We start from the raw sequence: 26846 nt of genomic DNA on the forward strand, positions 1-26846 counted from the left end.
TCCAGTTGCATCCCAGTTTTTCCTCTCACAGTACCTTTATTTTTTAAATGAATTCATAATTAGGTTACCTGATTTTAAATAATTGTCTGGAGTTCTGTTTTAAAGTAAACCTGCCAAAAGGGAAATTTCTGGTCATCTCCTGAAAAGCTGCCTTGATGTAATATTTACCGATGTTAGTAAGATTTAAGTCATTGATGTAGAAAAGGTATAGAATGTAATGTGATGCGGTAACATTACTTTTATTTTCTCTAGAAACACCTACCAGTAATTTGAAAAGAAACAGTAAGTACTTGTAATATAAATGATTTATTACACTTGAACAAAATTTTCCTACATCTGAAAAAAGTAATAGGCATGTAGGTGTCCAAAGTGCCCATGGACATTACCTGCACTTCCCTGACTATACTGCAAAGCTCCACCAGCTGTTCTCACCCTAGTCAATACATGGCATTTGACAGGGCTTAAAACAGAAGCGAAGAACTACATCCCTTGTAGCAAAGGGAAAATGAAGGTAAATACAGGCACGGTATGGAGTTTGTTAAGTTAAGGTGACTATATGTTCAAAATGAAATCCAGGGACACCCCAAAAACCATGAGTAATTGTGGCAAGCATAGTGTGCAGTACCAGAAGGGTTTGGTCAAATTGTGGCAAACAGAGGGAGGGTCTTAAAGGGGTATTGTTAAATAAAACCTTCTACTTTGCTCTGGGTCAGGAGTACATATGTGGTGTGCTGGAGTCTAGTGTGCCTAATTCACAGATACAGGAGTCACATGTGTATTGCACAGAAAGCAGGGTATCAGTAATCAGCAGCTAAGGAGACCAGACACGTAGCTACACCCAGAAACTGAGACCAAACAATGTATATATCCTAAAAGTGATATTTATTTACAGTGAAACACACAAATGCACACCAGCAAACAGTGAACATAAACACCCCCAAAAGACAAACAAGAACCAGATCCCCAATGCACATGAACAAACCTAACTACTGGCAAAATAACTAAATAACTAAACTACTGACTAAATACAAAACATATACAATGTAATGACAAGGTAATACAGGGATGCAAGGAATAGGAGAAACAAGACTTGGTACTAGGGCAGGGAGCAGGAGCAAGGCAGATGGATACAGGATGGATCAGGCAAACAGAATTGTGACGCGCTGGGGGAAGGGAGGAGCTGCCTTAAGTAGCCCCCTGACAGCTGATCACTAATGTCAATAATACTACAGCCTGCTGGCTCCTGGGAGACATCTGCTGGTGGACACTGGAGCTGCAGCAAACAGCAAAGAACAGCACAGTGCCACCGGAAGGTGAACTCAATCCTAACAGTAACCCCCTCTTTAGAAGCGGTCTCCAGCCGCTCCATAAAGCGCCACCACTGGGGTCTGCATGCCGACTGGACACCCCGCTGCCAATGTCCAAAGGCCTGGTGAGGACCCCTCCGCCAGTATCCCAAAACTGGCTAGGTAACCCGCTGACCCGATTTCCTGAGACATATGGCATTTGATCCCTCCAAACAGTAGGCATCCCAACACTGGGGTACCATGAGTCATCCACAAACTTAGCCCTGGGGTCATGCGACAACACCAGAACTCTGACACCGGAATGTCTGGTTACAACAGCGCAGCTTGCCTGGTTTCCAGGACTTGTTCCTCATCAACGGCCATCTAGGTTTCCCCAAGGCACTGGTTACCCCGATTGGGTTCCCTAATGCACCTAGAGTTGTGGCAATCACATCTGGGCCGTGGCAAGGCACAAATAATATTCTGACACTCCCCTGGAGCTCACAATTACCACGGTCATGAAGGCAAACGTAGCTACTAGTAGTAAAAGGTATGTCCAGACCACCAGGCTTAGGCACAAAACGTACTGTAAGAGGGACCCAACCGAGGTGACTGAAAACAGAATCTCAGGCCAGACAGGTAACCCATTTAGGCCAGCTAACACTGGAACTACCGAAGCCTCAGACCCATCAGCAGCGAGAGTTTAAATAGGTCAACGAGTCCAGCTTAACAGGAAAGGTGTCCAAGGTACTGTTTCTAAATTTCCTAAAAAAAAAGGTTTTTGCTTAATAAAAGCTGACTTCACAAAGTTTCTCAGGTTACACTGGCCTGCAGAGAGATTGTGATGGCAGCCCTGTGACTATGAAGCTTTTGTAGAGTGCTGGCTATGATAGGGGTTATTTTGAATGTGATATAATAACCTTAACTTCTTCTCTCTTGAACAGATGAATTCAACAAAACCAGTAAGTACTTTATAATCTAACTGATTTACTAAATTTTAACAAAGTTTTCCTACATTTGAACAAAGAAACAGGCCTGCAGGCTCAACAGTGATGACCAATGTACCCATATACATTACCTGCACTTCCCTGACTTTGGTGCTAAGCTCCACCCACTGTCCTCACCTTGTCAAGTGTGGTGTCCTTATTAGTGAATAGGGCACACTGGTATGACTGGATGGTATTGCTTAAAGTGTTACTAAACCCAGGAGCCTGCATTCACCAGATCTCTGGTCTCCCAGAGTACACAGAACATGGAAATGGAATTATTTTAGTAAATATAAACTGCTAAATACCTTTTCTCATCAGAAGTATATAGCAGTCTTGTGACTTCTATCAGTTGTTAGTAAACCTTGTAGGTGGAGTTTTCATTCTCCTCTGATCCTCTGTCTGGACAGTGCTGATTGACCCTGTGCTGATCACATGCACCCTCCTCCAAAAAAAAAACAAAAAAAAACTCTCTAGCAATACACACCAAACTGAGCATGTGCAGCTTGTCCCCTGGTTCTGTAAATATCAGGTTATTTATTATAGACAGTGGAAGAAAGGGAGGATCAGAGAGACAGAGAAACAGCCTTTATACGCAATGCAAAGGATTAACCCCTTCACACAGGGAGTATGAAATGGATAAGAACTACAATCTAGTTCAAGGTTATCTGCTGCTGTTTCTAATTAAAAAGTATAAATGTGCATGCACATTAGAAGTAAACACCCTCTGAGACATGTTCAGCTCGGTTACTTCTAACTTCTGATTTATTTCTGGGCTGTGTTAATATTTTATACAGAAAGATACTTCATTGCTATGTCAGTCTAATTGGTACATCTCATTGGTTAAAATACAAGAGAAATGGAGAAACTTGATGCTTGAAGTTTGGTTGAAGCTAGTTCTCTTATCTCATATGCATTCTTCTAATGTGTGGGAAGCAGGGGGTACCCACCATCTTTAATTCCAAACAGAGAGCCAATCTGTATACTACATAATAAGTAAGGAGTTGCATAGAAACATGTATACACATAAGCAAATAGACATTTTCTGATTATCATTATGTACATTAGATTCCTTCAGTCCCCCCTAAAATGGCTATTTTCTTCTGTCCCTCATCTAACGGTCCTACTCACCTGGCTCTTTTTAAGCTGTATATAGAGTTAGGCCGCAACTAGTTCACTACCCCCCTCGATACAGCTGAAGAAGGGCAATCAGGTGCTATCTATTCTTATAATCCTATAGGATTGTGAGGTTTTGGACAGGGAGTGACTGTAGAGGAGTGAAGGGTTTGTCATCCTCCATCATAAGGGGGTCCTCTTCTTCTTGCTGGAGAAATGTAGGTGTGCTGTTGTCTACAGCCTTGCTCATTAACTTCTTTACGAAAGAATACAGCATACAATTGGGCTAAAAGAACCAGGATTATTAGTACCGTTAACCCTATCTCGGCGAACACTTTTTGCCACCCACTCATCCAGCTAAAATATTGATCCCATGGGTCTGTAATACCTGAGTTCTTCCTCAACTCCAATCTACATCCTTGTTGACAGTTATTATGATGATCAAATATTCAAAACCAGCTTTTACCTGATGCCTGGCTTTAAATTCATCAGAGACCCCCTTGGCCTATGACATTTACAAATGAGGGTCAAAGCTTTCGGGGAGAGCTTCTTGCTTCCTCCTCTGACTGTGTGCTGGGTCGGTGTATGTATCAGGAATGTCTTCTGCTAGGATTTGGGGGGGCATAATGACCTTTACAAGGGCACTTTAACCGGTCCAGATACCCTCTAATCTGGTCCTATGTTCCAGCCCACTGTCCCTCCCATTAACCACAATTCTGTCCCCAGTAACTGCCTGTAAAACACACATATATATATCCTTACCATCAGGGATGTCACTGTACCAATGGCATTGCCACGAAGAGTCAAACGAACAAGGTACTATGTCACAGTAATCAAAGGTAAAGGTGGTCACATGTACCTGAAGAGTTATACCAAAATGTAATTATGTTATCATTTTTTTGTGATGGCCACCTGCTGGGCCTCCCCTCTAGACCAAACAGAAAATGGATATGCAGCATGGTCGTCATGAAGTGGGCGGGATCTTGTCCTCAGGGGTTGGAGCTTTCTTGCAGTGGGAGGCGTGTATTCAGGTGTTCTTCCCAGCCAATTCGACTGAGGTGGCTGTGGTCAGCAAAACTTGGAATGGACCATATCTGGGTTCAAGAGAATGTTTTCTCACAAATTTCTTTACCAGCCCCCAATCTCCAGGCAGTAGTTGGTGTGTTCCTGTATCTAATTCAGGATCTGGAATGGAAGAAAACACTTGGACATGCATTTGGGTTAATTCTCGTGATAATGCGGATACATAATTAGTCAACACATCAGATTACAACTGTAACTGTTGTGGAAAGTAACAGCCAAGTCTGGGGGCTGAACCAAACAATTTCATAAGGGGATAGGGCATGTTTCCCCCGGGGAGTGTGTCTGAAACTGAACAGGGCAATGGGCAAACTGTCTGGCCGACTCATGTTAGTCTTTTGAGTCATCTGTAACATCCTGTTTTTTTTTATTTTTAAAATGTCCCATTCATCCTTTCTACCTTCCTGCTACTTTGAGGGTGGTAAGGGGTGTGCAGAGCCAACTGAACCCCCAGTGCTACCCAAATCTCTTTTGTAAGGGTTGCTGTGAAGGCTGGGCCCTGATCGCTCTCTATCACCTCTGGGACCTCATATCTACATACTATCTTACTCAGTAGTTTCTTAGCTGTGGTCCTGGCAGTCATGTCCACCTCCACTAGGGCGTATTCGAATCTGTCACTCCTTTGGCATTTGGGAGTGATCAATTTGTATCCTCTGAAAGGGGGTATAGGGCTTTTGCCAAGTGCTTCTTCTGTGCTTCTTCTGTGCCTTTTCTGTACGTTCTGGGTTACATTTGTCACAGATAGTGCACGATCTGCAGAAGTTGTTGGTCAAGACTGGACTCCCCCCCCCCCCCGGAAGTGGAAGAAGGGTGGTAGGTTTCAGTGTTTGACAACGTAATAGAGTAATGCCGTCCAGTAGGAGGGAACACAGGAGTCTCAAGTGTCTGGCAGTGGACAGATGTTTCGGCTGGATCTTGGTTGAGTATGGGAGAAATGTCATGGGGAGCAAGCAGAAAGAGGCAGTGTCCGAGGACCAAGTCCAACAAGGCTTGCGCAGCAAAGACAGCTTGCAGACAGGATGGGCATCCTCTTGCTATCGCATCCAGTCGACAGGAATAATATCCTATTGGGCGTAGGCAGATGCCGTGTAATTGGGTGAGTACACCTGTAGCATGTCCCAGACATTCGGATACAAAGGGCTTGAACGTTTTGTCGTAGTCTGGGGGCCCTAGCACCAGAGATGGCACGCTTGAGGGCATCAAAGTTGGATATTGCTTCAGGAGACATCTGGAAGGGGTCTGATTTCAGGGCATCATACAAAGGTTGCATCAGTAGGGAGGCTTCTGGAATCCATGCTCTCCAATAGGAAATTAGTCCAAGGAAGCAATGAAGGGGCTTCTGGCCTTGTGGCAGTGGGATGTCGGAGATTGCTTTCACCCTGTGTTCAGTGAGGTGTCTTGTCCCATGGGACAAGACAGTGTCCAAGAAAAATTACAGATGTTGAGCACCACTGCAATTTGGGCTTTGAGGCTTTGCAACCCAACCCATAGCACAACTGGCTTTCTGAGGTGACTTCAATAGTGGGTAAGTCAGCTGCACAGTGGAGAATGTCATCAATATATTGGAGGAGAATCACGTCCGGGTGATCCTCTTGTTATGTGTCAAGGATGATAGCCATAGCTTTGCAAACTGGCTTGGAGAGTTCTGTGCCCCTTGTGGCATAACTGTCTAGGTATGTTGCTGTTTTTTTTTGTGGGTGAATGCAAAAGGTACCAGCAGGAGGGGTGAGGGTGGACACTGAAGAGAGTGTTTGCAAGGTCCACCACGGTGAGGTTTTGCAGTCAGGGACACTGGTTCTCTTTTAGGGGATCTCTTCTTCCTAGAGAACAGAGGTGTGTTGCGTAGAGATGCGCAGGGTATCAGGGCTCCATTTGGCACGAGGGCCTTGACATGCTTCGAAATAGCTGCAGATAACTTTAGGGGGAGTATTGTGGTTTCCGGGGCAATGATGTGCCCTCTTTGAACTTGACTGAAACTGGTGGCACCTTTAAGTGACAGTTGTCTTCCAGTCCTGTGGATCATAGGCACGCAGGGATTCTCTCAAGTACTTCCTGCGGTACTGAACTTGGAGTTATTGCTTCATGAAGTGTCATCAGGAGAGGCAGGGAATACAAAGCAGATGAGTCTTCTAAGGATAGGGGAGCAAGCGGTACAAGCGGTACAGCCACATTATCAACTCTGTGATACACATACAAAGTACAATTGGCATCTTTCTTGATTTCCTCTTCTATCCAACCCTCTTTGTGCAATGCCCTTGCCGTCCTGTACCATGCTTCTGCCACATCCAATAAGTCGTTATCACACAGAGCGCCCCTTTGTTCTCTTATCAGCACATGCCATTCCTCTGCTTGTAGTCTAGCAACACAGTCTTTCAAATCACAAACCTTCGCTATTTTGGACAACCTTTTAACTGCTTCCCTACCTTTTATCCTCTTCACAATATCACAAGCTAGCATTCCTTTCCCCGGCTTAGTGTTCTTCTGACCCATCTCCACCTCCTCTCTTTGGGCCTCCCAACACGTAACCACTGTTTTTTTACTCTGTTCTGCTCCTCTACAGCAGTCTCGGCTGACGGTTTGAGGGGGGAGTGAGGACAACTGATAGCTTGATAACCCTCCTGCATGGCTCTCTGTTCTATCTCTTCGAGGGTCTGCCCAAACCCCCCTTTTCACCGGGTAATGTACGTTTAATCTCAAAACTAGCACATCAGGGGTGGTGGGGAGCAGTGGCTTATGGCCCAACTGATCCTTTAGGTAGCCACCTTCTCTCACCTTCACCAATCCCCCAACCCTCCTCGTGTATGGCAAACAGTAATCCACAAATACACTCAGGACAAGACATTATACGTGCCACTCTTTGAACTGCAAAGATAGCCCTCAGGAGCAGCTCACCTGAGTTGCAAGACTGCCAAATTCCAGCAAGCCTTCATTCAGACTGCCAAATTCCAGCAGCTGAGAAAAACCCTCAGGAAAAGCTCACCTGAGAAAAACGTTTATAGACGTTTGCAAGACTGCCAAATTCCAGCAAGCCTTCATTCAGACTGCCAAATTCCCACAGCTTAGAAACCCCTCAGAGGTCCTACACTGTCAACCTCGAGTAACCCATCTATAAACGGCTGCAGAATTCCATACCACCACTAGAGGCAGAATCTAGGGGTGAGGATGGACACACGCCTGCAGCTGCACTTTCAGTCTGCTAATTTGCAGTCCTGCAGAATGACAGACACTGAACAGATAATACAGTCAGCAGAAAACCATTGGCAGGTTCATTAAAACAGCCCCAGGCGAGAAATACGTTACCTGCCTCTTTGAACAATTTAAAGGAGTCAACAAGACAAAATCAACCAATCAGAGAAGTCGTGCAATGGTAAGAATAAATATGCTTACCGTACTGTTAGGGCTGCGCGCTTAACCCCCTTCTCTGATTTGGCCAGCTGTTCGGTCCTGGAATGCGGTCTCCCTTCGATTGAAGCCTTGAGCCCCACGTTGTCAGCGCCAGTTGAAATGGATAAAAACTACAATCTAGTTCAAGGTTATCTGCTGCTGTTTCTAATTAAAAAGTATAAATGTGCATGCACATTAGAAGTAAACACTGTCTGAGACACGTTCAGCTTGGTTACTTCTAACTTCTGATTTATTTCTGGGCGGTGTTAATATTTTATTCAGAAAGATATGTCATTGCTATGTCAGTCTAATTGGGACATCTCATTGGTTAAAATACAAGAGAAATGGAGAAACTTGATGCTTGAAGTTTGGTTGAAGCTGGTTCTTTTATCTCATATGCATTCTTCTAATGTGTGGGAAGCAGGGGGTACCCTGTATACTACATAATAAGTAAGGAGTTGCATAGAAACATGTATACACATAAGCAAATAGACATTTTCTGATTATCATTATGTACATTAGATTCCTTCACAAGTATAACAATTGGATTTTTATATACAGCTTACCTGTAAAATCCTTTTCATGAGAGTACATTACGGGACACAGGAGCTTCATTACATAGTGGGTTATAAAGGCACCTCTGGTGATTGGACACTGGTTGACCCCAATTAAGGAGAATTCCTCCCCTATATAACCCCTCCCATATGGGAGGCACCTCAGTTTTGTAGCAAAGCAATAAGAAACCATGTAAAAACCCAAGAGGGGCGGGAGCCCTGTGTCCCCTGATGTACTCTCAAGAAAAGGATTTTACAGGTAAGCTGTATATAAAAATCCAATTTTCTTGATCATACATCACGGGACACAGGAGCTTCATTACATAGTGGGATGTCCCAAAGCAATGCTCAGATTGAGGGGAGGGAGACACAGATCATAATTATAGACCGCCAGGGACCGGAGGACCTAAACTGCAGCCTGCAGTACACTGCGCCCGAAGGCGATATCCTCTTGCCCTCTGACATCCACCTGATAGAATCTGGTGAATGTGTGGACTGATGACCAAGTTGCAGCCTTACAGATCTGAGCCAGGGAGGCCTGGTGATGCACTGCCCAAGAAACACTTACAGCCCTTGTTGAGTGCGCTTTCACTTGAAAAGGAGGAATCTTCCCTTTTACACTATAGGCCTGAGAAATAACCTGTCTAATCCATCTTGAGAGAGTGGATTTTGACGCCGCCTGGCCCTTCCTAGGGCCTTCTGGCAAAACAAACAATCAGTTTTCCTTATCTGAGCAGTTGCTTGAAGATATATACTGATTGCCCTAACCACATCCAAAGTGTGCAAAGATTCTTCTTCTGCGGACTGTGGGTCCGGAAAAAAGGACGGTAGGATTACGTCTTGATTCAAATGGAATCCCGAAACCACCTTAGGTAGAAAGGACCTGTTGAGGCGCATGACCACCCGGTCCTTATGAATAATTCGATACGGCTCCTTGCTGGAGAGAGCTGCTAGCTCTGATACTCTTCTAGCCGTGGATATGGCTACCAAGAAGACCAATTTTTTTAGTCAGGAGAACTAATGAAGCCAGACGCAAAGGTTCAAATGGTTGCCCCTGCAAAGCCGAGAGAACCAAATTCAGATCCCATGGGATTACTGGAGGTTTGACTGGCGGTCTTAACCGCATGGCCCCCTGGATGAAAGCCCGCACCAGGGAATGCGATGCAAGTGGCTTCTGAAAAAAACACAGACAGGGCCGAAATCTGCACCTTGATAGTGCTTATGGCCAAATTCATTTCTAGGCCTGACTGGAGAAAGGCCAAGATCCTGCTAATGACATACCTTCTAGGATGCCATTTCCTGAGTTCACACCAGGAAACATATGCCCTCCAGATTTTGTAATAAATAAGTATGGAGGCCGGCTTTCTGGCATCGACCAGAGTAGAAAGCACTGGCCCCGAAAAGCCACGGTTTCTCAGAATGTGGGTCTCAGCAGCCAGACCGTCAAATTCGGACTGTGCAAAGCAGGATGGTAAACTGGACCCTGTGAGAGCAGATCTGGCCAGAGAGGGAGGATCCATGGCCTGCCTACTGCCAACTTCATGATTTCTGCGTACCATGGTCGCCTGGGCCAAGCCGGGGCCACCAAAAGCACCAATTTTGTCTCCCTCTTGACTCTTCCCAGGAACCGCGACAGAAGCGGGCTCAGGGGGAAGGCATAGATCAGATTGTACTGATCCCAGGGAACTGTCAGAGCATCTGAACCCTGAGCAAGTGCATCTCTTGTCCTTGACACAAAATTGTCCAGTTTCCTGTTGAACCTGGATGCAAACAGATCTACGTCTGGAGTACCCCACCTGCGACATATGTTCCGAAATACGTCGGGGTGTAGAGCCCATTCTCCTGGGCACAACTGCTGGCGGCTCAGAAAATCCGCCTGCCAATTTTCCACTCCTGGAATGAAGACTGCAGAAAGACACGGAACATGCTTTTCTGCCCACACAAGTATGCGATTCACCTCTTTTTGGGCCACCAGACTCCTGGTACCGCCCTGGTGATTGATATAAGCCACTGCTGTGGCATTGTCGGACTGAAGCCGAACAGGGAGACCTTGTAGCCTGTAAGACCACCTTATGAGAGCCATATAAACTGCCCGGATCTCCAAGACATTTATGGGCAATAGCCTCTCGATCGCAGACCATTTCCCCTGCGAGCACGTCTCCTCCAACACTGCTCCCCAGCCCGTCAGGCTGGCATCTGTCATTATAATCTTCCATGGAAGAGGAAGAAAAGTTTTGCCCTTCAGCAAATTCTTGGTTTGTAACCACCATACGAGACTCTTGCGTGTCCCTGGGGATAGACGCATAGGAAGATCCAAGGATTGGGGCTTCCTGTTCCAAGCCGTAAGGATGCATCTTTGCAGAGGCCTTGAGTGGAACTGGGCGAATGGGACGGCCTCGAAGGAGGCGACCATTTTCCCTAACAGTCTCATGCATAATCGAATGGGGGATGATCTCCTGCCCAGAATTAGGCGCACCAGATCCCCAATGGCCAAGGCTTTTGGCCTTGGAAGAAACACCCTGCCCTGAGTGGTGTTGATGACCATACCCAGGTATTCCAACCTGGTGGCAGGCTGTAGGGACGATTTTTCTAGGTTTATAATTCAACCTAGGCGTTCCAGGTGTTCTAGCGTTCTGGTAACGCTGCGGTTAAGGAACTCTACTGTTTTCTCCATGAGAAGTAAATCGTCTAGATAAGCCATGACGGCTATACCCTGAGCTCTTAGGTTTGCCAAGAGAGGGTCCAGAATCTTCGTGAAGACTCGTGGGGCCGTAGCAAGCCCAAACGGCAAGGCCACAAATTGAAAATGGCGCTTCTCTACCACAAACCTTAGAAATCTTTGGTGTGCGGGAAAAATTGGCACATGGAGATATGCATCTTTGTTGTCTATTGATGCCAAAAATTCTCCCCCTTGCAAGGAGGAAACTACAGTGCAGATTGACTGCATTCGGAAGGACCGGACGCGTAAAAACCGGTTCAGATCCTTCAGATCTAGGATAGGTCTGACACATCCATTTGGCTTCGGAACGGTGAAGAGATTTGAGTAAAATCCTGAACCCTGTTCTTTTGGGTCCACTTCTACTATCACCCCCTGGGATAGTAACTGATCCAAGGCCAGAAATAGCGTTTTTTGCTTTACTGGATCCCTGGGGATCCTTGACCTTAGGAAACGAGAAGGTGGAATCTCCTGATACTCTAGCCTGTAGCCCAGAGATACCGAAGAGATCACCCACTTGTCCCGGATCTCTTCCCGCCAGGCTCCTGCAAACTGCAGGAGCCTTCCCCCCACTCGGCCAAGCAGGCTTTCGCCCCCAAGTCTTTTTCTGCCCCTGGGCTCGGCCCTGAGCCTTTCCTGTAGAGGAGGGCTGAGAAGGTCGTCGCCACTGCCTAGAGCTTGATGCTCCGGGAGAGAGAGCACGCCTGAATGAAGGACGCTTGCTCCTTTTGACTGGAAGGAGAGTAGATTTACCTCCTGAGATTTTTTGGACGAATTTATCTAATTCTTCTCCAAACAAACATTCCCCTTTGAACGGGAATCCAATCAAATGCTTCTTGCATGACAGCTCAGCTGCCCAATTCTTTAGCCATAGGGCCCTTCGCATGTGAACCAACATGAGAGACAAACGTGATGCTTGTTGGACAGAATCCAAAATCGCATCAATCATGAAACACAGAATGTGAGGCAATTCTGCATAATTTTCTACTTCCTCACTGGGAAGGAGCCCAAGCATTTGCTTAAAGAGGAAGTAAACCCCACCAAAAAAATTCAAATTTTCAAATGTTTGTATAATAATTTATATCAGCATTCATATAATATCTATAAATCTTCCAAAAACGAGCGTTAGAATTACCTTTTTGAGAAGTTTTATAAAGCACAGTCTTCCGGGTATCGCCTGCGCCATTTTTACTGCTGATTTTAGAATCCTTTGAGGACGTCATTTCCGCCCTTAGTTGGACTCCCTCACGAAATCTCGCGCATGCGCCGTAGCGTCGTAACAAGCCTCAATCAGGAAGAGCAGGCTGATATCTACATCGCGAGACTTCTCCTCTGTGGCGTTCTGTGGAGAATCTCCCGTACATTCCAATTATGACAAGCAGGAAAAACACACGCGGCATAGGATGCCTGCCGCGCTTGAAAGTCCATACTGCGCAATCGCGCATGACGTCATGGACTATAAAACGGCGATTTTTATGAAAAGTAAATAAGTAAGTGCACTTTCTCAGGCAGCGATCAGCTGCCTGGGAAAAGTATTATCTGACAAGTTAAAGATGTATCTGAGGGTTTACAACCACTTTAACCTGTTCCTTGAGGAACTGACACAACCCCACGGCTGCGACTGTAGGTTGCACCACAGTGCCAGCCATGGAAAAGGAGGCTTTTAATAAGGTTTCCAGCTTTTTATCAGTTGGATCTTTAAATACCTGCACATTATCCAACGGACAAGTCAGGTTTTTATTCACGCAAGAAACAGCTGCATCGACAGATGGGACCCCCCACTTCTTGGTGAAACTTTCCTCCAGAGGATAATTCCCAGAAATCCTTTTAGGAGGAGCAAACAGTTTATCGGGATGTCCCCAATCCTCATACAACAATTCCTCCATTAAGGGATGAATTGGGAAGGAATAGGCAGTCTGTGGGGCTTTCCTGACTCCCAGGGAAGAAACAGAGGATGTAGCGACTTCAGCAGCAGGCATTCTGAATGTGGTACGCACCAATTCAGTATAATACTGCACCTGTTTTCTGAGCACCTGGGAGGAGGGGACTCTCTCCTCTTCCTCTGAATCACCTGACTGCTCATAATCCCTATCCCAAGATAGGGATCTCTCCTCATTTTCAGAAGAATCATCTGAGAGAGGGATTTCAGCAGAGGGAGGGGATCTACCCCTTTTCCTGCTATCTTTCAGGAAAGCAGAAATAAAATTCATTATTCTCCCTTCAAAACCCTCCAATGTAGCCTTAAGGGAGTCCTCAGTGACATAGACCGGGGCTGAGACATTAGGAGAGGCTGCAAAACCTGACAGGGGCACTGACTCGTCTTGAGAGGCTGGCTCGAGTCTTACAGGGGGGGATGGTAACTTACAGGCACTTTTAGAACCCCTGGACCTAGGCGTTGATTTACCAGTGCCTTTGCTACCTCCCCCTGAGACCCTCTTACGAGGAGACATAGTCTTAAGCTTCAAAGCAGAGGTACTAGTACAAGTGCAATCACTGTTGTGCTTAAAGTCTCACAATAAATATAAATGCTTAAACTGCACAACCTGATGCTGAGTAGGTGTCTAAGGTTTGCCCGGATCCAATCCCCACGGATGCTTACTGCCCACAGCACCTGTGTCTCCAATTACAGCCCCCTGATGCTCTGGGCTTTTTAAATCTGGCGCCTGCGCAGTACAGCGCCGTGCACACTGACGTGCACGGCTCACAACCACACTCCCCCCTCCTCCATTAGGCCGGGAACACGCCCGGCGCGCGTGCATGCGCGTGCACGAGGACCGCGGGATCCAGGGGGGGAAAGGAGAACCCCACCGGAGCTGCGTGGGACCCCCAGACTACGTGGGACCCCTGTGTTTACCTTGATGTGGCAGGGACTGCAATGGAGACGTGAGACAGCTGGAGAACCAGGCTTCACTGAGCGTGTGTATTGAAAGGCATGTAAGTATGCATCAGGCTGCTCTTACTCCCTCTAGTGGTAGAAACCAGGTAAGACATACAACTACTCAAAACGAAGAAATCCATCACATAATTATGTATATAGGATTAACTTCCCTTACCTGTCCTCACCGCAGGAATTGCTGAAACAGACAAATTCCAGCCTTCACCTATCATGGCGGGCAGTGTTAGCCAACCTTCAGGTTTATCTGGGGCTCTTTCTCGGAAGAGCCTCCTACCTGGACCATGTAAAAGACTCTGCCAGAAACTTTCGTGCACTCTGTATAAACAGTACACCAAGTCTGGTTTTCCCAGAGCCCAGTCTTCCAATAGGAGAGGACTTACAGGCCAAACCTTGCTTCTTCAGCTGACGAGGCCCGGGTACCATACCATCTTGGGAGTCAAATATCGGCCCGAGGTATGGATCCGGTTTTGTTGTAGCCCTTAGGCCCCCGCAGGGACCTGCATAGAGCTAAAGTTTTACGTGACCAACCACCATAGACACTGGCAAAAAAACTGAGGTGCCTCCCATATGGGAGGGGTTATATAGGGGAGGAATTCTCCTTAATTGGGGTCAACCAGTGTCCAATCACCAGAGGTGCTTACATAACCCACTATGTAATGAAGCTCCTGTGTCCCGTGATGTATGATCAAGAAAAGCATACTTTACTGCATATACAGATTGATTTTACCGTTGCAGGCTTAGTAACACTTTAAAACAAAAGTGACAAACTAGGTCCTTTGTAGCAAAGTGAATCCAGTTTTTAAGAGCACATCCTGATAAAGGTAAATATAGGAATTTTGTCTGTTCTTAGACTAAGGTGATCAGATTTTCAAAATAAAATCTAGGGACACCCTACAATCCATGCCCACTCTAAATAGGGATGGAAAGGCACCAGATGGTGGGTGTGGTCAAACAGTGGGAGGGGCTTAAAGGGATGTACTTAAATAAAACCTGAGCCTACTCCACTCTGGTTCAAGGTATGAGAAGGTAGGTGGATAGGTCAAGTATTAGAAGGTATTTGAACAGGTCAGGTAGAGAAATTGGGGTACACTATAGGAGGACAGAGGAAGGATTAAGGGGTATAATAGAGGGAGAATTGGGGTACAATAGAGGGAGAGAGGGTGGATCAGGTTCTAAGATAAGGATAAAGGCAGAATAGGAGTACAATAGAGAGGTGGTTGGGGTACAATAGAGACAAAGTTTAGAGCCATGACAATGTCACAGTTTACAGAGAAACACAATAGTAAAACAAATTGTTTTTCAAAAGAACATTAGTGACATATTAGATAATATTTCATCCCTGTATGAATTATGTGAGCTGTACACGAGGTTATATTCGCAGTATCTAGTACATATTGCTTTTTCATTGCATATTCATTGCACACAGTATAGTTCATGTTTACCTTTATTATTTATTAGTTTTTGTATATTTTAGGCTCCTTTCAGACAGAGTGGAATTCATCAAGTGGATCCGCATGCTCAGAGGGGGATCTGTCCGCTGATCACCGATGAGCAGGCGGATGACAGGTCCGTGTCTGCTCCGCTAAGAAGAACGGACACGGACACTGACACAGACCACTGTTCTCTATGGGGCAATCGGATGGAAATGGACTGTTTGTTTGTCATTTTAATGTTTCAATGGCCACAATAAATTATCATTCTGGCCAAAGAAATGAATTAAGACCCAAGCTCTTAACGCCTGTAAATGTGCCTAAAAGCTTGTAAAGGTTTTAGACACTTTTACAAGGGTCAGGTTTTTTTTTCAGCCAAAATGCTGCTGCCAGGGGGAAAGGCTTCTAGGAGGGGATGCAAAACGTCTTGTGTGCCTGAGGCCTAAAGGTATTACCTCTCAAAATATGAAAAAACACTGTTAAAAGAATTAAGTTTTATTTTTGCATCCCTTAACCGTATAATTGTTAAAATCATAAAGTATAAACATAAATTTTAGCATCCTGATATAGTACTTTTTATTAAAAAAAAGTTCCTCTTACAAGAGAAGTACTGGGTTTAAAAAACAAAAACATCAAAGTCGGCCATAGATTGTTTGAATCTCCGCTGGTTCAGCAGGGACCACAATGGTTCCACGGGAAGGATTCCCAATCAACACTAGCAGTGGTTGCAGGAAAGAAAATTGCATCATCTATGGCCTGCCTTATTCCCACCGCCGGCTGGGCACTGAAAACTGAGTGATCCAAGACTGCTGATCGCTCAGTTCTCCCCTACTTTCTGGGCAGAGAACAGTGACTGTCAGTCTCAACTGGCTCTCTGCTCTGTCCCTTCTGCACTCACTGGAGTGCTGGTCTGTGGAGGGGCCAGGATCAGTAGGCTCAGTCTCCCAGTGGTGCAGCTGAGGGGCGGAGCCAGCTGCCAGTCCAGGCTTCTGGGCAGATACCGTTCATATTGTCAGGATCTTTATAAAGCATGGACTGGCTCTGTTATGTCAGCCGACAGCGGGCTTTGGCCTGAGGCTGAAAACAGGTCACAGGATTGCACAAGGAACTGCACTCCTGTGATCCATAGGAGAACTATAGCTAAAAAAAGCTTTGGGCACACTTCTATTTCGAAGTACGCAACAGAGACACTAAAACCACAGCCCCTCTCCTCTTATTTTCTACTGCAGAATCTTGGCAGCCTGCCAGCCCTTCAATAGAAACAAACAGCAGATGCTTGTAAGTTGTGGTTCACACCTATGCATATTTTAATGCTTTTTGCAGTAATGTACTACAGTCCATTTAACATGGTTTCCTATGGGACACATTCACATCTTTGCTTTTTTCAGCTGCTGCATTTTTGGAAAGGGTCAGAGACCTTTTTAAATCAAATATCGCCAAAAGAAAGCTCTATTTGTGGGGAAAAAAACTAAATAAATTGTATTTGGATCGCAGGACTGCGCAATTGTCAGTTAAAGCGGGGTTCCACCCTAAAGTGGAACTTCCGCTGATCGGAACCCTCCCCCCCTCCGGTGTCACAATTGGCACCTTTCAGGGGGAGGGGGTGCAGATACCTGTCAAAGACAGGTATTTACACCCACTTCCGGGCTTAGACTCCCACGGGAGTCTATGCCTCTTCCTGTCCCTGCGCGCTGTCTGCTGGGACACACACGGGTCCCAGAGACAGCGCGGACAATTCCTATTGCGCTGCGCGACTCACGCATGCACAGTAGGGAACCGGGAAGTGAAGCCGCTTCGCTTCACTTCCTGATTCCCTCACCTAGAATGGTGGCGGCAGCAGCCGAGAGCCAAGCGATCGATCGGCCTCGGCTGCCGGCATCTCTGGACCCCAGGACAGGTGAGTGTCCATTTATTAAAAGTCAGCAGCTGCAGTATTTGAGCTGCTGGCTTTTAATATTTTTTTCCGCAGTGCAGTCCCGCTTTAAAGTAGTGCAGTGCTGTATCACAAAAAATTGCCTTGTCTTGAAGAGGGGTAAATCTTCCAGTGGTTAAAAGCAAAATGGTGCATTTTGGGTTCAATAGACTTCAATGGAGAAGCTGCAGAAAAGCATGTAGTGTGTTTTTGCTGTGATTTTGCCTTGCCGCAATTTTCATTTTGCAGCGACTCAACAAATTGGCAAAAAAAAAGGCATAAAAATTGCAAAATGAAAAACACAAAAAAAGTGTGAAAAATGCATCAAAAACACGTGTGCAAAAACACAAACAGCACTGCAGAAATGGATCAAAAGCAAACTGCATAGGTATGAACCAAGCCTTTGGGCCCTTTCACACTGCTCTGTAGCAAAATCACGGTAATGCGATTTGTACCATGATTTTACTGCATTTCCTGTGTGTTTCTAGTTCTTTTTTGGCAGTGGCGGTCGGTGGAAATTTTTTTGGGGAGGGCAAACAATATGCCAAACCCCCCCCATCCCCTGGTCAGTCGGCAGGTAGGTAGCACTTAATTAAATAAAAAATGGTCCTGCGCAAATCAACTATAATGATGAATAAAGTGCTACGTGCTTAAACAAAAATAATGCACAATAGTGAATATACAAAAAGCAGGCACAAAATATAGTCCATATAATAAATCTCAGAATGTTGTTCAATGGCGCCAGAAGTATTCAAAAACATTCAAAGAAACAGCAGGTAAAAGGTGCTTCTATAACACGAGAAACTATGGGCACCTTTTACCTGCTGCTTCTTTGAATGTTTTTGAATACTTCTGGCGCCATTGAACAACATTCTGAGATTTATTATATGGACTATATTTTGTGCCTGCTTTTTGTATATTCACTATTGTGCATTATTTTTGTTTAAGCATGTAGCACTTTATTCATCATTATAGTTGATTTGCGCAGGACCATTTTTTATTAAATTTTCTGTTTGGTAGTTTGTGAAATACTATTAGGTCCAGCTGCAGTTATTAGCACTTTATTGCAAATTTGCACGTGCACATATTTGTGTAAATATTTGTCAAGTGTATTTTATTCATTTCCATGTATTTTTTTCTTACATGAGGTATATCACTACCCTTCTCTTTATTCATATTTTTTCACCTTTAGATAGTAGCGTGAAGGCTTTTTTCACTTTTACTTAGGTAGCACTTACCCCATCACCAGTGGCTTCCCCTGCTCGGCGGCAGTGGCATCCTGTCCTGCTCTCCACAGGTCATCATGGCGGTGGCTTCCGTTTCTTCCCTCCTTCTCAGCAACCAATCAGGAGTCTTCTCTTTTTTCGGCCAATCAGAAAACAGGGGTCTCACATCCACTTCTGATTGCCCGGATTGAGGATCAGTGTTTCAACAGCGAATATTCATTCCCTATTGTAACACACCTTGGTGGGCTCCGAGTGCATTCTATGTTACCCGATCCCACCCTATTTGAAGCCTATTAGAGCCTCGGGCTCTAATCAGGTGCTTAAAAAAAACTGCCCGCTGTAATTCATGCACCCAGTGTCCTGCAACGGGCCGGACGCATTAATAGGGGTGGCCACGGCGGTCGTGAATAGATTCTTGCTATGCATGAATCTATTCATTATGCATATAGGGGGTGGTGTGGAGAGGAAGGGGGCAGCACCTGCCCTTGATTTGTGGGTTTCTTGCACCATTTAAAAATGGACATGTGACTCAAAAACACACCAAAAATGCGAATCATGGTGTTTTTTTTATTGCAATTTCCATTCATTTCAATGGGAAGCTGAATTTTTGGTGCGGTTTTCAAAACCGCACCAAAGATGCAGCATGCAGGACTTTTCAAAACGCAACGCACCTGTAATGCAGTGGTGTGAAAAGTCCCATAGGATTTAAAGGGAAACATGTTTCTTGCTTTGTTCTTGCAAGGTAAAAATGCAGAAAAACTTATCAGTGTGAAAGGGCCCTAATAGAAACCTGACTTTAGAGTCTCTGTTGTGATCTTTGAGGATGAATTACTTCTCAGCACATTCAGCTAGAGAGCACAATGATATCTTGTTGTTTTAACACCCTTTTACTGCTTGTTATGCTCCAGGCAAACACATAAATATATAGATGGAACACATATACCGTATAAACTATTTTACCTGCCAAAGGATTTGTATTTCTGTCCATCTATGCCTGAGAATTACACAGCTCTGTCACAAAGCACAGACCTATTTGTCAGACAGAATACCTGATGGTTCTTTTTTGCACTGTGACTGCGCAGTGAAAGGAGAAGCAGCCAACTGAGGAGCATGTCCTTTGTTAGTATGTGAGCACTGCAGCACTATTGGTTAGCTCCTTGTGCTCCTTCTCCCTCTCCCCTCGCTGAGCTCTACTGTACAGGAAATACAAGAAGCTCATACCAAGTCTAGTCATATACTTCCACTGCTTGCATTAAATGAAAATACATTTAAAAAATATATAAAAATTATTACAGAGCTGTGTTAATATGCATATTTTACACTTGAAGTTCACATCCAAAAGCTTTAATACTCATAGTCTGGACACAGGTGCACTTTAAGGTAGATTTTGATTATTTTTAAATAACATAACAGTATCATAAATAGCTATTACTCTGCAAAATTAATTATTAAACTCCTCTAAAGTGTTAATTTGGTTATTTTCGACTTGGCCATCACCGAAGGGAGGTTGTAATTCTGTTTGAGTCTAGCAGACTCATATGAGTGGAAGAATCTGCCACTGCCAGGTATCCTACAGTCCTGGAAGTGTCTGATAGAGGCTGCAGTGCTGAAATGGGGGGGGGGGGGGGGGTAGAATACATGGGCCATTCAAGAGGTGAGTATGATAGTTCTTCTATTGTAAAGACTTTTTGTTTGAATTTGTTTTAGTAACTTTGTGGGTGAGTGCAGCATGGTGTTTCAACAGCAATGTGAAATGGAGCAGGTCTTAGATGTGCCAACAGCATCTGCCTCAGAGGGCAGAATGTGGCCTGGCTGGTCTGTGTCCCAATGGGAGGAAAATACAGGAATTGATGGTGTGTCCCTAGCCTGTCACTACTTGCCTGGAACCTTTCCCTGCCACTATTCCCTTTTCCTATCAAACCGGAGACCTATCCCTATGTGACCCCCTCACAAAAAGCACACCAAGCCTGGGAGCCAGGGTCTTGAATAGATTCTGGCTGACCCAAGATGGCCACCAGAGTCACATGGGGCAGCAGCATCCATCCAAATCGCTTCCCCAGTGACCCAGGAAACCATAGAGGAGTATGTTCCTCCTGACTTCCTCTCCCTCTGCAATGTTGAGCACCAAATGGCATTAGAGAGTGACCACACCACAACACTACCTGCCTGGAATTTGCATGTTCTCCCTGTGCCTGTTTCAGTTTCCTCCCACACTCCAAAGACATGCTGGTAGGTTAATTGGATCCTGTCTAAAATTGTCCCTAGTATGTATGAATGTGATTTAGGAACCTTAGATTGTAAGCTCCTTGAGGGTAGGGACTGATGTGAATGTACAATGTATATGTAAAGCACTGTGTAAATTGATGGCGCCATATAACTAACTGAAATAATAAAATAATTAAATAACTTTGTTACATATCTATCTCATAACTATTTTGTTTTCTTACAGAAAAAAACACAGAAAGTACCAGTAGCCAAGGTAAACTTATTTTTTTCCCAAATACAATCTAAAAAATGTCATCACTAATGTGTCAAGCACTGATATACTGTACCTCCTTTCAGACCTTGGTCCATCTGGCCAGCCTGGTCACCTGCTGAATAAGCACCCTCCACGGACAGCTTAACTCACCAATAAGATACGGCAGTTAAATCCAACTTAAGCTGGCTATAGAAGGATTGATTTTTTCCTGCAATCCATGGGTTGCAGGAAAGGAAATCGGTTGATTGCCCTCATCAACACAGTCAGTGCTAATGAGGGGATCCCTCCCGTGGAGCTATTTTGTTTTACCGGTGGGAGGGGCAAAAGGAGCCATTTTGGTCAAGAGAACATACAGTGATGCAGCTATAGCCGCTGGCAATAATCACATAAAAAATCTGAGAGGCTTGTTGTACCCAAGTTGATCAATCGATCAACTTGGGTGCAATCAGCCTGCCCACACATGGTTTGAATCTTGGGCCTGTCCCTGCTGAGCAGGCCGAGATTTAAACTATCTATGGCCACCTTCAGTTTTACTTGTTAAAATGCAGTATATGGGATGTTCACAGTGAACAGTTCACTGGTCAAATCAAAGTGCAAACAGATAGTAATCTTCTTCACCTTGTGCCTCTATGAGGTATGGTAAATAACTGAGGGACCATGAGGAAGAAGGGAAGGACCTATCTAAGGACTAAACCAACTAGTTTCAACATACAGGTAAACTGGAATATACCATTTAGGAATAGTTGTAGCTACACTAAATTGACACTTGGGGGTTGATTTACTAAAACTAGAGAGTGCAAAATCTGATGCAGCCTTCCATAGAAACCAATCAGCTTCCATTTTATATTGTGAAAGCTTAAAGTTGGTGTAAAGGCAGATGGTTGTTTAACTTAATGAGTTCTAGTCATTAGGATAAAAAAAATCTGTGTGCAGCAGCCCCCCTAATACTTACCTGAGCCCCATCTCTATCCAGGGATGTTGCATTAAAGCGAAGTTCCACCCAAAAATGGAACTTCCGCTTTAAGGGAAGGTGACCCCCTGACATGGCACATTTGGCAAGTCATTTTTTTTTGGCGGGGGGGGAGGGAATCCTTTTTTTGGACGGTTCCAGCTCCTGCTTCCTCCCGGGGCACCACGGCCCAGGAAGGAAGTTCACCTATACCCCCTCCCTCTTGGCAATCATCTGGGACACGTCACAGGTCCCAGATGATTGCCTGGCCAGTTACAACGTGCCGTGTGGCTCATGCATGCCCAGCTGTGAAGCCACAGCCGGGCATCCACAGTGACAATGCCGGTGCTGCAGAGAGGAGGGGGTGATGTGCGGGGCTTTGTTCCCCCACATAGCTGGACCCTGGGACAGGTAAGTGTCCAATTATTAAAAGTCAGCAGCTGCAGTATTTCAGTGGAACTCTGCTTTAAAGACTTAGCTGTCCGGGACTCTCCCTCCTGATTGGCTGAGGCACACAGCTGGCACCATTGGTTCCCACTGCTGTCAATCAAATTTAGTTAGCCAATGAGGGGAGAGAGGGGGCAGGGCCAAGCCACGGCTCCGTGTCTGATTGGACACACAGAGCAGTGGCCCAGCTCAGGTGCCCTCATAGCAAGCTGCTTGCTGTGGGGGCACTCAGGAGGAAGGACGAGTCGGAAGCACTGATGAGGGACCTGAGAAGAGGAGGATCTGGCCTGATCTTCGCAAAACTACTGCACAGAGCAGACAAATATGACATTGTTATTTTTAAACAAGAAAAAAAACTAAGACTTTAATATCACTTTAATTGAACAAGCTGAAGTTAGAAGCTGATTGGCTACCATGCCCTGCTGCACCAGATTTTGCACTCTCCAGTTTTAGTAAATCAACCCCAAGACGTCAGTACAAAGATATCCTCGGAAGAGCTCACCTCAGTTACACAAGCTCACAGCACCCTGGGGTTTCTCTGGATTCATTGTGGGGGCGGGGGGATTTGGGGGACCTGGTAAGAGCTAGCCTGACACAGCAAGTTCCCGTAAGGGGTGCTGGGCTGGTTCCCTGGGGCCTCTGGTCCTCCTCGCTTCTTTGATGCTCGGGAATCCTGTAGCCATACACCATCTTATTTTTCTGTTTTGTTTTTTCTCTCTTCTAAGATGGTCTGGGGCCCCCAGAGGACCAGGGTTTGTTTTATTATCAAAGAGTTTCTAGCTTACTGAAGGCAGATCAGTCTTTGATGTTTCTCTTGAGTTCATGTATATACTTCTTGTATGTATGTATACTTTTGAAAATTGAATAAATACTTTGAAATGAAAAAAAAGATATTTATACATAACATAATGAAAAATGCAAAGGTAATAGATACACCATAAGTGTTCTAGAACAACTAAGGTTCAAATTCTACCATCAATGTGCATTGAGTGATAACTCTACCTTATACCTTCCAACACTTTTAGATCTTTAATGTGAAGATTGTTAAGTCCTGCTCTGATCTATCCCTGCCTATGTACGGCATACGGGATAAGACATGTTTTTATTTACTGTACGTAACCAGTAGTGAGTGAACACAACACATTTATTGTATCTTTTGTTTTCTTACAGAAATAGATGATAAAAACATTTCCTGCCATTAATAAACCTTTCTCCCCAAAAATATAGTTTAAAATGTTACTCATTTGTATAGAGGCATTCCCCACTTTTAAGAACACAATGGACATGTTGTCCTAGGCTAGGACTACAGGCATACCCCACTTTTAAGTACACAATGGGGTTTATTTACTAAAGCTAGAAAGTGCCAAAGCAGGCTCACTTCTGCATAGAAACCAATGAGCTTCTAACCTCTGCTTGTTCAATTAAGCTTTGGTAATAAAACCTGGAAGCTCATTGGTTTCTATGCAGAAGTGAGCCTGATTTTGCACTTTCCAGCTTTAGTAAATAAACCCCATTGTGTACTTAATAGTGGGGTATGCCTGTGTTGTGTGTAACTGAGCTAAATAATAGAAAAATAACATCCATATTTACCCTGTAATCCCAAGTCGCAACAAACCATCTAAACTATTTTGTTTTCCTCACACAAAGTACCAGTAGCCCAGGTAAACTTTTTATTCAAATGCAGTCTAAAAATATTAACTGTAAACCCTTACAGAGCACTTTTACCTACAGCTAAACCTAGATTAAGGCTTACCTGTCGGTGCAAGAAATATCTCCTAAACCTACACGGTTTAGGAGATATTTGCAAAAGTCAGGCACCGTAGACAGCGGCACGCATGCGCACTGAGCATGCCGCTGCTAACAGCGATCATGCCGTTACTGGCGGCTCCCGCACGCATGTGCGGGAGTGACGTCATCGCGGCTCCGGAAGGTTACAGAGCCGGAGCCGCGATACCCGGAAGTCACTGCGGGATAAATGGTGGCCAGAGGAGGACAATGAGGGTTACTTCATGGGCTTCCATCTCAGGTAAGTTATTCATAATGAGCTAGTATGCATGCCTTTGCCTTGCAGGGTCTATTTATTTTTTTTAGTTTGCCTTTACTTCCTCTTTAAGGTTTAAATTCTACCATCAATGTATATGGAGTGATAACTGTGTATCCCAACACTTTCAGATCTCTAATGTGAAGTGGTTGACACAAGAAAATATTTTTTTTCCGCTTTATTTTAAACCATGGCTCTTATGTGATTAGACCTGATGCACGCAGGATGCTGTGCCTTTTAAATAAATGAACATTATTTTAGTCGACTACCATTAAAACAATTCAGATGACTAAAATACAACTAAACACCAAAATGGCATTTTAATCAAAATACTATGACTAAAACTAAATTGAAGTTTGCCATCAAATTGAACACTGGTTATATATTACAACGGCTAAATCTGTGTCTGTAGTGAATGTTCAAACCAATATCATAAATAATATTGTTATTAGATTTTTCCTCCAGGAGTATATCATGAGTTTGGAAAATTATATGCTTAAATTATGCATTACAATTTAACCACTTGACCACTGGGCACTTAAACACCCTTAATAACCAGACCAATTTTCAGCTTTCGGTGCTCTCACATTTTGAATGACAATTACTCAGTCATGCAACACTGGACCTATATGAAATTTTTGTCCTTTTTTTCACACAAATGGAGCTTTCTTTTGGTGGTATTTAATCACCGCTCGGTTTTTTATTTTTTGTGCTATAAAAGAAAAAATACAGAAAATTCTGTAAAAAAATAAATTTTTCTTTGTTTCTGTTATAAGATTTAGCAGATTAGTAATTTTTTCTTCATAAATTTTGGCCAAAATGTATACCACTACATATCTTTGGTAAAAATAAGTACAAATTGGTGGATATTATTTGGTCTTTGTGAAAGTTATAGAGTCCACAAGCTATGGCGCCAATATCTGAAAATTGATCACACCTGAAGTACTGACGGCCTATTTCAATTCTTAGACCCTAACATGCCAGAAAAGTACAAATACCCCCCAAATGACCCCTTTTTGGAAAGAAGACATTCCAAGGTATTTAGTAAGAGACATGATGAGTTTTTTGAAGTTGTCATTTTTTCCCACAATTCTTTGCAAAATCAAGATTTTTTTTACTTTTTTTTTCACAAAATTGTCATATTATCAGTTTATTTCTCACACACAGCATATGCATACCACAAATTACACTCCAAAACACATTCTGCTATTACTCCCGAGTACGGCGATACCACATGTGTGAGACTTTTACACAGTGTGGCCACATACAGAGGCCCAACATGCAGGGAGCGCCATCAGGCGTTCTGGAGCACCCAGGACAATTCTGACATTTCTCTCCTACATGTAAAAATCATCATTTATTTGCTATAAAATTACATAGAATCCCAAAACATTATATATGTTTTTTTAGCAAACACCCTGGAGAATACAATGGTGGTCATTGCAACTTTTTATCTCGCACGGTATTTGCGCAGCAATTTTTCGAATGCTTTTTTTTGGAAAAATAACAGTTTTGTGCTTAAAAAAATAAAAAAACACAGTAAAGTTAGCCCAATTTTTGCATGATGTGAAAGATGAAGTTACGCTGAGTAAATAGATACCTAACATGTCACTCTTCGAAATTGCACACGCTCGTGGAATGGCGCCAAACGTCGCTACTTAAAAATCCCCATAGGCGACGATTTAATTTTTTTTTACTGGTTATATGTTTTAAGTTACAGAGGAGGTCTAGGGCTAGAATTATTGTTCTCGCTCTAACGTTCGCAGCGATACCTCACATGTGTGGTTTGAACACCGTTTTCATATGTGGGCGGGCCTTACGTATGCGGTCGCTTCTGCATGCGAGCACATGGGGACAGGGGCGCTTTAAAAAAAATTTTTTTTTTTTATTGTTCATTTTACTTTATTTATTTTAGTTTGACATTTTTTTCCCCAAAAATAAATGTTTTGATCACTTTTATTCCTATTACAAGGAATGTAAACATCCCTTGTAATAGGAATATGGCATGACAGGTCCTCTTTACAGTGAGATATGGGGTCAATAAGACCCCACATCTCACCTCTAAGCTGGGAAGCCTGAAAAAAAAAAAAGATTCTGGATTTGATCGTATTGGCGAGTCGGTAGAAGCACCGGAGGGCGGCGGGGGGGGGGGGGGGAGTGTCTATGGCTGGGTATTGCAGGGTATCACAGACTATGGCTGGGTATCTCAGACTATGGCTGGGTATCTCAGAGTATGGCGTTGCAGAGTATTGCGTTGCAGAGCATTGCAGGATATTGGCGGGTGTTGCAGAGCATTGCAGAGTGTTGCAGGGTATTGGCGGGTGTTGCAGAGCAATGCAGAGTG

At 44.3% G+C, this 26846-nt stretch overlaps 1 protein-coding gene across 1 annotated transcript in view; it reads left to right on the forward strand.

Annotated features, from left to right (window-relative positions):
* Positions 1–242: 242 nt before the first annotated feature.
* Positions 243–26846, forward strand: part of ADGRE5 (adhesion G protein-coupled receptor E5) — a gene marked incomplete at its 5' end in the record, with an annotated part of 185784 nt that continues 159180 nt past the window's right edge. Inside the window, 3 exons of the mRNA XM_077471585.1 lie at positions 243–282; positions 2231–2248; positions 21036–21065. Of these exons, the coding sequence (XP_077327711.1) occupies positions 243–282; positions 2231–2248; positions 21036–21065 (88 nt within the window). The remainder of the gene's footprint in view (positions 283–2230; positions 2249–21035; positions 21066–26846) is intronic.

This window comes from Lithobates pipiens, unplaced genomic scaffold (assembly GCF_037356315.1).
Source record: "Lithobates pipiens isolate NorthernLeopardFrog02 unplaced genomic scaffold, aLitPip1_a1.2 Scaffold_8, whole genome shotgun sequence".
NCBI lineage: Eukaryota > Metazoa > Chordata > Amphibia > Anura > Ranidae > Lithobates > Lithobates pipiens.